Here is a 14,626-nt window from a genome sequence, read left to right on the forward strand (position 1 = left end):
TGACATATGAAGAGTTTGGTTCCAAAACGCAATAAATCCATTTTGATTAATTTGATTAAAAATGTTTTTCTTTACCAAGAAAGTGGCAAGATGAAAACCACTATTTTCTGTTTCAAACTTTCACATAGCATCTTTAGGTTACAAAATGCAATAAATCCATGATACTTTTTTTTCTCAAAATGCAATAAATCAACTAAATCAATATGAAAATTATTTTTCATATTGAAACTGTAGAAAATACACAACATAGTAAGTTGATCCACATATGACAGCCTCTAAACTTGGTCAATACTAATTACAGTATATTATATCATAATCAATTCTTACACAGAGGCACTGGACTAAAAATACATCCATCAGTCATCGCTTCCAAAATGAATTCAATGGGTCATCTTGTTTGCTATAAATTAATTACAGCCATAAAAACAAATTTCATCATGAACAAGAACACAAACATGAACATCACATTAGATTCCAAAATGACATTTCCCTTACATTCAGCTTCCAAAAGTGCATTCATCTTTGCCATTACATTAATTTAGTTGACTAGTGTATTAACAAAAACATAAATGTCAATAATAAAAACACTAACACTGACAAGATACGCAATATCGCGTTCATAATCGAATGTGATTCATCAAATGAACGCGATATAGCGTAGCTTGTCAGTGATCTACGGCTCTGTGTATTAAATGTCACTCCATCTAAAAGGAGATTTACCGGTACTATTAAATCACAGAACCAGCTTTACTGACGAGATGCGGATGACAATCACATGCGATTTATCATGCAGCCCTTGTTTGTTGATCACACAAAGTAGAGAAGTAAAACTAAGATGTGGAGTGTATTCAAAGTGCCGCCATTACCTACAATACTTCGAATAATGCACCACTATTATTGTTTTACACTTTACACAGCGCGTAAAATTGGTGCACTGTGATTGGTTGAGCGGATATATTGCATTCTGCAAAAAAGGGAGATTGGCGCTTGTCGCGGTTTGGAAAAAAGAGAGAAACCATGACCCAATAACTCTGCTAATATCGCATTTTGCGTAAAATTAAAAATTGACTTTTCAATACCAACCAGAAACAATACTGATTTTGTCGGAAACTCAATTTTCTTTAAAAATGGCGTTTATCGCGTTTTGGAACCAAACTCTTCATATTAACGTATTTTATATTCACGCCAGTGTTGAAATCATCCCCTGAACTGGCTGAAGTGAGCAAATGGTCTCTTTTTAGATCTCTCCGGCATGCAGTCTAAAAAAAGGAGGTCCTCAGGCCAAAGGATGACACACTTCCCTCATGAACATAGACAAGAAGCATCAGAGACGGCACAACGGAGACCGGCTAAACACATGAGCATAATTATGATTTCATCTTAGGGGCGGAGCCTGTAGAGAAAGCATCCAATAACATTTATGCAGCATAAGTCATTGAGAAATTACAAAAAAAAAAAAAAAAAAAAGAAAAACAAAGGGAAAGAGAGATCTAATCCGAGTAACCAGGACAACTGAACATTATTTAGATCAGGATTCAGGACAGCTAGATGGATTTACACCCATCTTGGGCTGCATTGCCAAATGAATGACCCTGACACACATACTACACAAACATGAAGAGAAACACAGGATGGATCCCACGTGTACTGGGTTACTTGCATTTGTTCTGAGGGTTTTTATTTGACTAAAGTGCTGCCACTCAGTGCAGTGTTCAAAAGAGCGCTGATGTTTTGTTTTAATGTTTGAGATGGAAAGTTAGCTAACAGTGCCTAAGGCCAACACAAAGAGTAGCGTGTGAGAAAGCCATTTTTGCTGGTGGTTAGAAGCTCTTCCATCGAATTCACACACTGGGTGAGCCTGCAGATGCAGCATCTGGTTTTATTAATGAGAAAAGCCAAGAGTGTGAGGTGTGCTTGTGCAATTGGTGGTTGTATTGGGGTTGTGTGTGTGTGTGTGTGTGATGATGCTCAGAGCAGGTGGATGATGGGCTTGGGGAAAATGGGTCAGAAACTGGGTGAGTGGCCAGTCTCCACACAGCAATAATGTATGGAAATGGAGAGAAAGAGGAATATCTAGGTTTGTGAGTGTCTGGGTGTGTCAGAGAGTTTACTCAATACTAGTTCCTTTTAAGAAATCACTGCAAGCAAAATCTTGAAACTTCCTCCGAACACATCAATGCAAGTCATCAACAAGCCCACAAAACACACACACACACACACACACACACACACACACACACACCATGTCTTGAGGAAGGTATTACGACAGACTACCATTGAAAAGTTTGGTCTCAGTAAGATTTTTCTTCATTTCTTTTTTGAAAGAAAGAAATTATTTTATTTAACAGGGATGCATTAAACTGATCAAAATGACAGCAAAGGCATTTATAATTTGACCAAAAGAGTTCCATTTCAAATAAATGCCATTTTTACTAATTAAACCTGAAAAAGATGTATCACTATTTCCACAAAAATATTTCAAAAGGATCATGTGACATTGAAGACTGGAGTAATAACTGCTGAAAATTCAGCTTTGCCACTACAGGAATAAGTTACATTTTAAATAATAAATATTCAAATATATATATATATTTTTATATGGTGTTATATACTAAATAAATGCCAGGGGGTGGAAAAAAAATAAAAAACCTTACCAAGCCCAAAGTTTTGAACAGTAGCCTACAAACTACTCACCAGACCAGTTACACAACTCACTACATATTAACCTTTTAGAATACCCTTTATAAACAATATTTACATGTGGCATACCAGATAATGCCCTTCTTTAGCCATTGCATCATAACACACATGAGTGTCCTATCACATTTATAAAATGATTACTGCTTAACATAAAAATTACAACATTTTATGATGCACAGATAAAATGTTAAAGAGGCTAAAAGTTAAAGAATAAATGCAAACATTTTATTACATCTAAATGTATAAAGAGTAATACTGTACTGTAATTTTTTATTTTTTTGATTTCTGCATTAAAAAAAACAGGCAACAGGAAATTTCACATGCCTAAACAATAGTGTGTTGCACAAGATGATGGTCAAAATCAAGACAAGACCTGCAGTGAACAGAGGTGAACAAGATAGAGAGAACAGGAAAGAACAAAAAAAAAACAAAAATAAGAAGAGAGAGTGAAGAAAGAGGGATAAAGCAAAGGGAAAGCAGGACAGTGAAAGTGAGTGAGCTGAAGAATTGAGAGAGTGAGAGAGAGAGAGAGAGTGAATAGTGAGAGAGGAGAGAGAGAGAGAGAGAGGGAGGGAGAGAGAAGAGAGAGAGAGAGAGAGAGAGAGAGAGAGAGAGAGAGAGAGAGAGAGAGAAGAGTGCGCTGCAGAGAGTGAGAGTGAGAGAGAGAGAGAGAGAGAGAGAGAGACAAATGGACCCACCCTGCGCTGGAATGTGTTTGCCCAGTTAACTGACCCCACCATAAAACTAACAGGGAAGTGTTTGTGGGTAGCTTGACTTCACCCAGTCTCTACACAGGTAACACTCCTCTTACTCAGGCCAAAGATCTGTGTTCCTGCTCAGAAGTTCGTGGAAGGAAATCACGTTCAGATTAGTGGTCAGCTGATATGGCTTCTCCCAATGACGTTTGTTGTGATATCTTATGAGCAGGTTGATCAATGGCCAATATTATACTGATAATATACAGTATAGGGTGAATCCAGGTAAATTAGGTCTATATTGGACACTGAAAAGAGTTTTTATTTTCTTCTATCATTTACTGGAGGTTGCACTACATAAAACAATGATAGCACTAATGATGGAACAAATATTTCACAATAAAAAATAATAATTTGAATTCAATAATCATGGCATAAGTTTCAGTCCTACTGTGATTTTAACCACCAAATGAAGTGAATATGTGAGAAGTCTGAGTAGAGCAATGGCCTTTCACACATACACACAAGCACTGACACAGCTCTGAAGTGAGAGGACAGTGTGTACTTCCTGTCCTACTGTTTCCACTTCCTGTGCACATGCAGACCACATGCTGCTGACGCAGCAAATACTTGACAAACACTTCCTTTTCAAGAAATATACATATTCACTGATATGGTCATATGTATAAGCCAGAGAATGATCAGAGTGATGATAACTGCACAGATGAGAATGTGTGATTAGAGTTCAGATCAGGTGAAAGGAAATGCAGCAAAATCACTACAAGATATCAGTCACAAACACAGAGCGGAAGAAATCAAAGCTATTTGAAGTGTTGGGGATGACAGAGGACGTAGAACATACAATGTGGGACGAACTACATGCTAAAGTGAAATTTTTTGGGGTTAGGATATAGAACAAAATGATGACTAATGTCCAGAATTAAAATCAGCTGATAATTACAGCCGATGACTGATAACAGATAAATGGCTAATATTAAAAAATATATACTATTTTATCAAAATCAAGATGAGCTAAATTGAGCATTAGATGATGGTTAATTACCTGCACAATTAATATCCAATATCGATGGATAAATAAAAAATAAAAAAATCTAGAAAATCTAATACAAGCCTAGTTTCTAACAAAATTCACTCAAAATTCACAATCTAATGAATTGAAACCAAATTCAGCATACCACTGAAAAGTCTTGAAAAGCGCTGTATAAAAGCAGCATGGGAAAATCTACATTCAGTTCTTCAGAATTAAAACTGGGAATTACTGGCACACTTGTGAATCTGGCAAAGCCAGAGGATCATCTCCCCATGCAAACGCCCTAATTAAAATCCAACACTAAATAGCTCATACATTAACAGCTTTGCATGTTAATCGTTCACTTTTCCATAACCCACACTAGAAAGAAGTGCATATATGATAACTTTGACTACTATGTGCTTTTAGCTAAAAATAAGGTGTAATAAGGTAAAAATGGCTAAATGCACAAGGGCAAAGATTGTATTAATAAAAAACACACATATTTGCAGACCAGTTGTGAGGAGAATCGCATGCTTTGGCTGACTGACATCTGGTGCATACGCTCCAGTGCAGCAAGCAGACGTCTCTCTGGTGATACTGAAGTCATTTTAGAAGCTGGTGCTAAAAGAACCCAGTTATCTCCTTTAATGGAGTTTACTAGGACATTCATTGTTCACAGAAACTCTTAGCAATGGCAGGACATTTATAGACAGTTGGATACTTACAAAGACATATATATAGTAATAACAGAGCGAAGAACAAGTTACCATCGTCCCAAGGTCAATGGGTCTGTGTTTAATACAAGCTCAACATATTTTAACATTTTAATGTATTTTCATGTAATACCACACCCATGGTTTTTAAATTGACTTGGAAAATGACTTTTAACATGACTTGGAAAAAGTGGCTTAAGTGGTTAAATGGGACTACAGAAGATGTCAGGGAAATTAAACATCACAGCAGTGAGCAGGTAAACTCTACTAGATAACTCTAGGTAAAATCTACTCACTAGTCCACTTAAGAGTTTTCAAAAGCTTAATGGTGGTGGCGCTGAAGTCGTGTGACCATGGTGTAAGATGTTATTTGTAGCCTCACTTTAGCCTTTTACTCCTAATGATTATATTTAGGCTTCAAAATTAATGTGTGTTAATTTGTGAAGATTATGTTAATGAACAAAATGTGTAAGAAGCAAATCCAAAAACCAATGGAAAAATCTTGTTGGCTTTTCATCGATGGAACCAGCGTGTAGGTGTCGACCGATATGTGTTTTTCAGGGCTGATGCCGATACCGATTATTACAGATCAAGTAGACCAATAACCGATATGTCTGGTGTCGAAATGAAAATTAATGTCAAGATTAACAATAACAAGGGCTTTGACAAAAACTTTAAATGCTTTTAAATTATTTTATCGGCAAATCGGTTTTAAAAATGACCGATAACCATAAAAATGCATAATATCGTCGCCGATAATCAGTCCACCCCTACCAGCCACCAGCGTGATGCTAATTTCCAGGTAGGCCTACCAAAATCCATCATCCATTGTTTCTTTTTAGTTAGTTTAGTTTTATGGCTATCAGAGTGATCCACCTAGACAACTAACTATCAGCCCTCACAGCTGGGCTCAGGCTTGTTCAAATACATCTGACATAATTTCCAAATGAACTAACATGATCCTGAACCCCTCTCCTCATTCCAGGATTCCACAAGTATTCAGCAAGATCAACACTCTCATATTTCTTTTATTAGCTCAATCGATCACACCCATCTCACCATCCCCTCTGCTCTGCTTTTTTGAAGCGTTAATGAACATTTCTTTGTAATTTTGTAGAGAGGTCACTCAGAATGACATTCCAGAGATCTCAGTATCTGGACAACAGGAGGACATCAAACCACACCGCACTAAAAGAAGCAAGACCATTTATCATTAGCTTTACCCAGAAACAGTGCACTGCCAATATATCAAACTGTTTTTTGCATTTCTCTCTGAAGTGCTAACAGGGAAGGCAGATGGTTCCTGTACTTTCGCAGGATACAGTGAGAGATCATTCTCAAACATCTCGTTGACTTTTGTGGGAGTGGCTTAAATGTAACTAAAAGACTAAAAACAATTGCAAGATTCTTTGGAAAAAACTCAAAGATCTAAAGATTCTCAAGTATAACAGAACTGTCTTCTCATCCACTTGACTGCTGGGAAATCAAACCCTTTTTTTAAGCAACCCCTTATCATATTTCAGACATGACTAGTTCAGACAAGTTTAGACTCTATGAGACAACTCATCATCAGAAACACAGATTTAAAGAACTAACACAGCCAATTCAGATTTCTTCATGAAGACTTTCAGCTTATGACTGAGAGCATATTAAGAGTATGAATGAAAAATGCTTTAAAATGGAATATTCCATTCCATTTTAAAACCATTTCAAATTCTGATATTAAAGCAAATATGTGTAACAATAGGAAAAACTGGGTCAGTTTTCATCATATTGCAAACCAAGCATAAAATTAGGATTGAATTACACTGCAGGAATGCACACATTCGTTCAAATATGACATTTTGCCCACCGTCTGTATCAGCAATACTCTACCAGTGTGCTTAAAAAACTTAAAAACCTTTTGGATTTACAATACCAATAAATAGTGTTAATCATTGCAAAACAAAAAAACAACATTTCCAATTAAATTTAAATTAGTCAAGGAACCTACATTGGACCACTTAAGACAGACTGACCCATGTGCAGAAAAGGTGAATCCTATTAATTCAGGGAACCATGGCTGTCAGCTTCATAGATGCAGTGAAGGAATGTGGTTTGCTTATTTTTATCATTTGCTTAAATTCAAGAAACTCTGCATCACATACTTGCAGGATGGCTCTTGCGATCTGAATGAAAAAGGCATTATTTTAGGAGCATTTCCAACTGTAATCCAAAATCCCCTGCACTATATACCGGTTACACAAAAGGGCTGAAATGCTGATACATGACACACAACTGTTCACCATAACAGGTAAATTCATAAATGATCTATTCAAGACACAATGGCACTTTAATGGCATCATTCAATGAAGATTCTGCCAATTTAATGGCATGTTTCAGCATTCATTGCTGTGCCAATTTGATGTTAATCAACTAACAAGGGAGAGTAAATTACATGGAAAAGGACTTCCGTGTAAAAATCTAAACTACACAAGGACTCCGATATCCTTGTGTATCCGATATCAAAAAGCATGCTGAAGAATGAACAATGCCAACAATAAATCAGGATGACCATATGTACCTCTTTCAAATGCCACAGACCCCAAATATGATCATGAAAGCCCTCTATTCTAAAATTTTAAAAGCAGCTTTTTATTTTCATTGACAAAGACCAAATCTATTAATATTATAAATCTGCATTTTTTTGTGAAAATTTACATTTCTATTATTACATTTCTATTTTTTCTACTATTACTATACTTTTAATTTAAAAAATATATTTATTTTAATAAATTCTTTATTTTGAAGTATTTAGTTAGATGTAAAAAATAAACAAATAATAAAAATAACTAAGCAAATAATATGAATAAAGTAAATTATCAAAATGAATATTTTAAAATATTTAAATAATACATCGGTACAGTACTATATTGTGTAGACAGCAAGACCAATATCTAAAAAATAAATACAATTAATTAAAAAATTAATGTCTACCTAACTATTCAATAGTACTGTACTTTTAGATGCGTTATTTATTTTTGTAAATATATTTATGTTGATACCTTTTATTACATTTTTAAACAATGATTTTCTCTAAACTTTTTTCACAGATCACCTAGCACTCCTCTGATCTACAAGCAGCTTGAAGTATAAATTCAGCTTCATTTGGGGATTGTCAAGCCCTCTGCTATCAGGGCAACACTGCAGGGGTGAACACACCCTTTGCCACATGTCAGCATGTATCTCGCTCTTCCACGTGCTGTATAGAGGTTTATCTGACCCACAAGGGCCAGTCCTTACTGCTAGATACGACAATGCAGGACATGAGTAGGAAAAGACCAGTGATGAGCCCACAGGTAGCTGCTCGAGTTTGCTGGAGTAGATTGAGAGCAAGACACAGATGATGTTACTGCATTAGCCCAACCACACACCCAACACGCCTGGTTAACTGACAGATTACCAACCCCCAATAAGACAACAACCTTCCTTATTTACATATTAAAAGGTAAATACATATTAAACCCCCTAACAATAAAATTTATGTAAGTGGATCAACAGCTGGGTTAAAACACTATGTTTCAAAACCTATAGAGCTGCCTAACTAGACGTGTTCATGGCGTCACGGGCGTTAAAAAACGCGGTTCTGATGTCTAGATAGGCAGCCCACTAGGGTTTGAGACACAGCCGGCGTGTGGAAATAAAGAGGCTCAGACAGAGATAGACAGGAGGGTGGCTCACAGGATGCCTGAGCAGGACGTGCAGACGAACGAGCCCACGGTCATGTTGGCGTAGGTCGGGCCGCGCTGGTCGCAGTCGAAGCACTTTCGGTTGGGCGCCAAACTCGTCATTTCCCGCAGCATCTTCAGGTGTTTTTCCTCCTGTTTTCGCTTCGCGCTGGCTGCCATGGCCGGAGCCGTTAATATAACGTCGGTCAATTAACAAAATAATAATATAATACAAATCCAATATGTGTTTTGAGATTAGACAGCGTCTTCCTTTAAATCGTATCGCCGGGAAAGGGAAGGCAAGACGACCGGAGTTCTTCAGAAAGGCCTCACGTTCCGCGAACAACGGGCGAAAAGCGCCGTAGTGAAGAGAGGAGGGTCCTGAGGCGCAAGGCACGTTCTTTAACAGCCAGCCCACCCTACTTTCACTGCCACAGTGAGCGACTCAACGGCCAGCCCTCCCACTCTGTATTCAGATCTTCTCAGATCAGATCTGATCAGATTCTCAGATCACGTGATCACTATCGAGCCCCGCCCACAAGACTTCTCGAGTGCACGCCTCATTTAAATGTTCTTAGCAGCGCCCTCTAGAGGAACACATGGACGTCTCGCAATAACACAGCAGCCTTTAAACCGACTCCAATTCTCTGCGAGAGTGATCTATTTCAGAGGATTTGGTTCGCCGAGGACATACATCGACTTTATTAAAAGATAAACATGAATATGTATAATGAGGTGATAAATTAAGCTGCGTTAATTAAATAAAGCAGTATTGTGTTGCGTTGGCCTAATGCTGTATATTTCTCATATTTCTGTAATCACATACCTTTAGCGTCTTGAATTGCTACACTAAAAAAATAATGTAGGAACAATTTTCACATACTGAATTAAATGGGATATTTAGAAAGATTTAAAGTTTTCTTGTAAATCATACTGTAATAATCTGTTTTATATACAAATTCAAAAAACCTTTTTAGTGTACACCATTTTTTCCAGTATAATTTAGACATAATATCCCAAGAATTCCTCTCTCTATACAATGCATGTAAATGCAATATTTAATGTGTTAAAGAAATCAATAATAGAAAGAAAGATCAGGCACCTAAAGGAAAACCTATCAAAACTTTGAAAGATTTTAATTTAAATTCTAAGTTAAAATTCTAAATTCTAAAAGTTAAATTCTAAGTTACAGATTGGTCTATTTTATATTACAAGTTTGGCCGGCTTTTAAAACAAATGATCATGATGGTTTGCTCATCAGGGTTCATCAAGATTAGAGATGTAGCAAGATTGATAAAATGGTAGGAGGAAAACATATAAGACATGGAATCTTCAAACATAATTTTGACAGTACTTTAAAATTCAGAAATATTTAGCAATTATTTGCATTTCTAACCATCACTATGACTGTACGACTGCTGGCCAAGTAGAATCTGGCTGATTAGATGAGTCAAATATCTTTACACTGACAAACCCAGAGCCACCGTGCAAAACCAGTATCCATGACAACAACAAAGAGTTCTGCCTAAAAATTATTTTGGCATTCTATACAGATAAAACACTTCAAGTGGAACATTTTGTTCACAATTTTTTATTAGCAACCAAACTTAACATTTATGTACATCAATTTATATGTAGCGACACATCAAAAGAACTTGCACCTGCAGAGCATAAGAATGCTCTCAAGGTAGATGTATATGAAGTTTTTAATTGCCATAGTCTGTGGTACATCAAGAGTTTCAGTCTTTTCTGGCATATTGATTTGGACTCCAGTAACTCCACAGCCACATTATAGCAAAAGAAATCGAGTTTCACTCTATATATAGCTATGATAAAGCAGATGATGATGAATGTCGGATCTTCAAAAAGTGTCCCACTGGAATCTGCTCTTTAAGCTTCAGTACAAAGCATTGTCTCTTGTAGTCGGTGTCATTTATTCGCTGGTGAGAGCCTGTGCGCTGGGCTTCTGAAGCTGCTCATGGGGGGCAGTGTAGTCCCATGGTCTGCGGTTCTCGGTGAAGCCGTAGAGTTTCCTCAGAGCCACGCGTGCTGCCTCCTCTTCAGCTGCCAGGACAGTCTCGCCTGGACCCTGAGCCAGCAGCTTACGGTCACTGATACAATATAAAAGAGGCAAAAAAAGATCAAATCAATCAAAATCCTAAACTTAGAGGAGTATTGATTATTTGCTACAGCAATGAGTCTGAAATTGTTTCTTGGAGGAGACCAGAATAAATCTGACTCAACCCTGAGAGACACTTCAGACTAATCAACTAGAGATTCATTTACAGACTGTGGAGAATATAGATCAGGGTGTAGATACTTAGCAGCATGACATAACACAATGCTTCATAAATGTTAAATAGCTTTCAGTGAAATAAACAACTAAGTGACTAAATGCAGCTTATTAACCCTTGTGTCATACCTGTAAAGCCCGACGAAATAGAGAGGGAGGACAGTACTGGCGCCGGCAGACCGGATGAGGCGGGGCTCGGGTAGAGCTATACCTTTACAGGTCAACTCTTTAACCAGCAGCCCCATGGGATCAACCACTTTCCACATGTCAAACAGATCTTTCACTATTAGCTGAGTCACCAGGAAATCCTGCAAAATCACACACCCAACAGATGGATCAACATTTAGCGCACAAAGATTAGGGTCTGTAACACATACAATATAATATAATATAATATAATATAATATAATATAATATAATATAATATAATATAATATAATATAATAATTATATAATATAACAATAACAAAATACAAAAAATCTATAATTCTATAATTAGAAATTGTATTTTTTAATTTAAAATTTTACACACACACGTTTATTAAAAAAAATATATTAAAATGACATATCTATATAGATATATAATGCGTTAAACATCCATTAACACATTAATTTTGACAGCACTAGTATCTTTATAATTATATATATATATATAATATTTATATATATATCATTATATCTATCTATACGAAATAAGTACAATTATTCATAATGCAAAAATAATAAAATATACAAAAATTAATTACAAAAAAATTAAACAATTAATTATAAAATTAAACACATATGTTATATTAAATTATAATGATATTTCACAATGTTACTGTTTTTCTGGCCAAATAAATGCTGTATTCGTTAAAAAAAAGTTAATTATTATTATTCAAAACTTTGTACCAGAAGTGCACATTATATATACATAATTCATATATATATATATATATATATATATATATATATATATATATATATATATATATATATATATATATAAACAAAAAAAACATGAAAAGTTAACTTAAAGGGGACTCCTGTCTTACTCTGATGAAAAGCCCGGCTCGCACAGACCCACTGCTCTGCTCCAGAGCACCAATCACAGCAAAGAACGTCCCTTGCAGGATTTCATCTGGAACAGGAAACTCTGCACTCATCGTCAAATCCTCTACTGCGAGGTTTCGTGCGACGTGACACATGACCTCTGACCCTGTCAGGTGCCCTACAATGGCTGCCACACCCTCCTGAGGCAGGCTGGGAAAGCTGCCCCTGCACCAGTCACTGAGGAAAGCCTGTAGATAAGAATAGAAGGAGAGGAATATGAATATCATTCCAATTATTCCAGCATGAGACTCTTCAGTGTTTTCACCTTTGTGAACTGTTGACCGTGCACACACAGCTCGCCGTTGTCTTTCAGGTTGAGGGTGGTCGTCTCCAAATCAAGGCCCAGCGCTCGCCTCCTCTCCTCCTCAGATCGCAGGTAACACACGTTCACAAACGCCGTCTTCAGAAGCTCCAGAGAGAAACTCTCCTGCAGTCGGGCACTGAAAGCCTCCACTTCAGCATGGTAATCAAAGTTTGGCTGCTGGGAGCTGATGGGATGGGAAGAGAAAAGAGGGTTCAGGCAGGGTATCTACAGCACTTTTAAGCTCAAATGTAAGATTTTTTTTTTAAGGAACGAGACACTGCTGTGTTTCTGATGCACAAAAGTTCTTCTGTGGCTTTGTTTGAACTATTTTCATTTGCGAAACTGAGCAAAGCACACAATACAACATTATAATATACACATAATATTAACTTCTTGTTTATTGAACTACTGTATAAAATCAATATCACATTTGCAATCATGCAGATATTCTGAAAAAACAGCACTACTGCTTGTGTGATCTTGCTAAACTATCATACATAGTTTACATCATAACCCATCTGCGTTATTTATTATTCATAATTATTTGCACCAATTAAAACATTAAATAGACAGTAAGTTGACATAATTACTTTTATTAGGCGTTGCATCAGAATAAATGTTTAGATTGTCAAAATGTTTTTTTGAAGCATCAGTTTTTGTATTATGATTAGTCAAACCTAAAAACACACACAAATATATATATACATATTTATATACATACGTATATATACACACACACACACACACACACACACACACACACACACACATACATACATACATATATATATATATGTGTGTGTGTGTGTGTGTGCGCGTGTAATTTACTGTCATTAATATGTATTTATATATTAAAATATGAAAAATACAGGTTTGGAACAATGAGTAAATTATAACAGAATTTTTTTTTTGAGTGAACTGTCCCTTTAAGAAGGTTTATCAATGCCAATCATCTCAAAAAGACCTAAGATAAGATATGTTAAGATAAGCTATTTATATATATTACTCAAACCAAATAATAGTATTATTATTGGTCTCTAATATTAAAACGTAAGGTAGGCAGCTCACTATGATTTGAGTCAGTGGCCTTGAGATGTTGTACTGACCGTGGCTTTGGAGGTGGAGGTCCCTCCATCTTTCTCTTCCTCTCCATGATGAGTGTGTAAGCCTTCATCCATCTCTTCTTCTCTCTGATGTGTGTGAGCATCACTCCTCTGCACACATGATGGTAATGCAGAGGTAAAACAGCGCGACTCACGAGCGCCCTGCACGCCGCCATGACAGCCGCGACCTGACGAGCGACGGAAGCGAGAAGGGAGACTGTCCACAGCGCCACCACGTGTCCGGAGCGCTTAGGAACATACTTCAGGCGTTAGTCAAGGTGGACTCCATAACCAAGAAATTAACATGCAAAAGTGATTCAGATTACACATAGTTGTGTACTATCGTTAATACAAGGATCACAGGTGCGTGACATTTCTTAGGACAACAGGGTAAAGAAGACTGTAAATTCATATATGCAGTTTTCTCAATGTCATGTGTATTACATGCTTCTTTTTATCTTTAACCTTTTTTTTTTATAATCATCAGTATGGCATTTACTTATTAGTACATTATAAAAAGCATGAATGACCATGTCACTTAATATAAATTCTAGTGTTGTTATTTTTTTATTAAAACTATAACTATTAAAAAAAAAAAATTTTTTTTGGTAAATGAAATAAAGCTGAAATAATATATAAATATTAGATGAAAAGCTTAAACAAAAATATTGATATAGAATATAGAAATATTGCCATGGCAACTAACTGAAATAAGCTTAAGTTGAAATACTGCAATAATGACAAATAACCTGAAACAAAATTAATTTAATTTATATGGGGGGAAAAAAAAACACCTAACAAAAATAACTAAAATTTAGATTTTTGAAAACATAATAAAAATATATATATATGAATAAATACTATAATAGTATAAAAATAAATACTAAAATAACACTGAGTACATATTTTGCTTTTTTTATTTTTATTTTTTACTTTTAATCTGTCATTCTTAAGACCAATAATTATACTTTATCTTCAGAAATTAA

The 14,626-nt window shown here is 35.9% G+C and overlaps 2 protein-coding genes across 7 annotated transcripts in view; both read right to left on the reverse strand.

Moving 5' to 3' along the window:
- LOC109108789 (arf-GAP domain and FG repeat-containing protein 1-like) overlaps positions 1 to 9,337 on the reverse strand; it is a 25,585-nt gene extending 16,248 nt beyond the window's left edge. For 2 of the 6 annotated variants that reach the window (XM_042771485.1, XM_042771486.1), the window contains exon 1: positions 8,862 to 9,335. In XM_042771485.1, the coding sequence (XP_042627419.1) occupies positions 8,862 to 9,028 (167 nt within the window). In that variant the 5' untranslated portion in view covers positions 9,029 to 9,335. Of the gene's footprint in view, positions 1 to 8,861 lie in introns of all 6 variants that reach the window. The other 4 variants (XM_042771489.1, XM_042771487.1, XM_042771488.1 and 1 more) reach the window with 3 other exon arrangements.
- Positions 9,338 to 10,425: 1,088 nt separating this feature from the next.
- On the reverse strand, positions 10,426 to 13,886 carry LOC109104423 (39S ribosomal protein L44, mitochondrial-like). Its single transcript, XM_042771492.1, has 5 exons — positions 13,644 to 13,886; positions 12,499 to 12,721; positions 12,176 to 12,421; positions 11,271 to 11,449; positions 10,426 to 10,959 (listed from the first exon to the last, which is right to left on the reverse strand). The coding sequence occupies exons 1-5, from the start codon at positions 13,814 to 13,816 to the stop codon at positions 10,782 to 10,784; spliced, it is 999 nt and encodes a 332-aa protein (XP_042627426.1). The 5' UTR covers positions 13,817 to 13,886; the 3' UTR covers positions 10,426 to 10,781.
- Positions 13,887 to 14,626: the final 740 nt, after the last annotated feature.

This window comes from Cyprinus carpio, chromosome A15, assembly GCF_018340385.1.
Source record: "Cyprinus carpio isolate SPL01 chromosome A15, ASM1834038v1, whole genome shotgun sequence".
Lineage (NCBI taxonomy): Eukaryota > Metazoa > Chordata > Actinopteri > Cypriniformes > Cyprinidae > Cyprinus > Cyprinus carpio.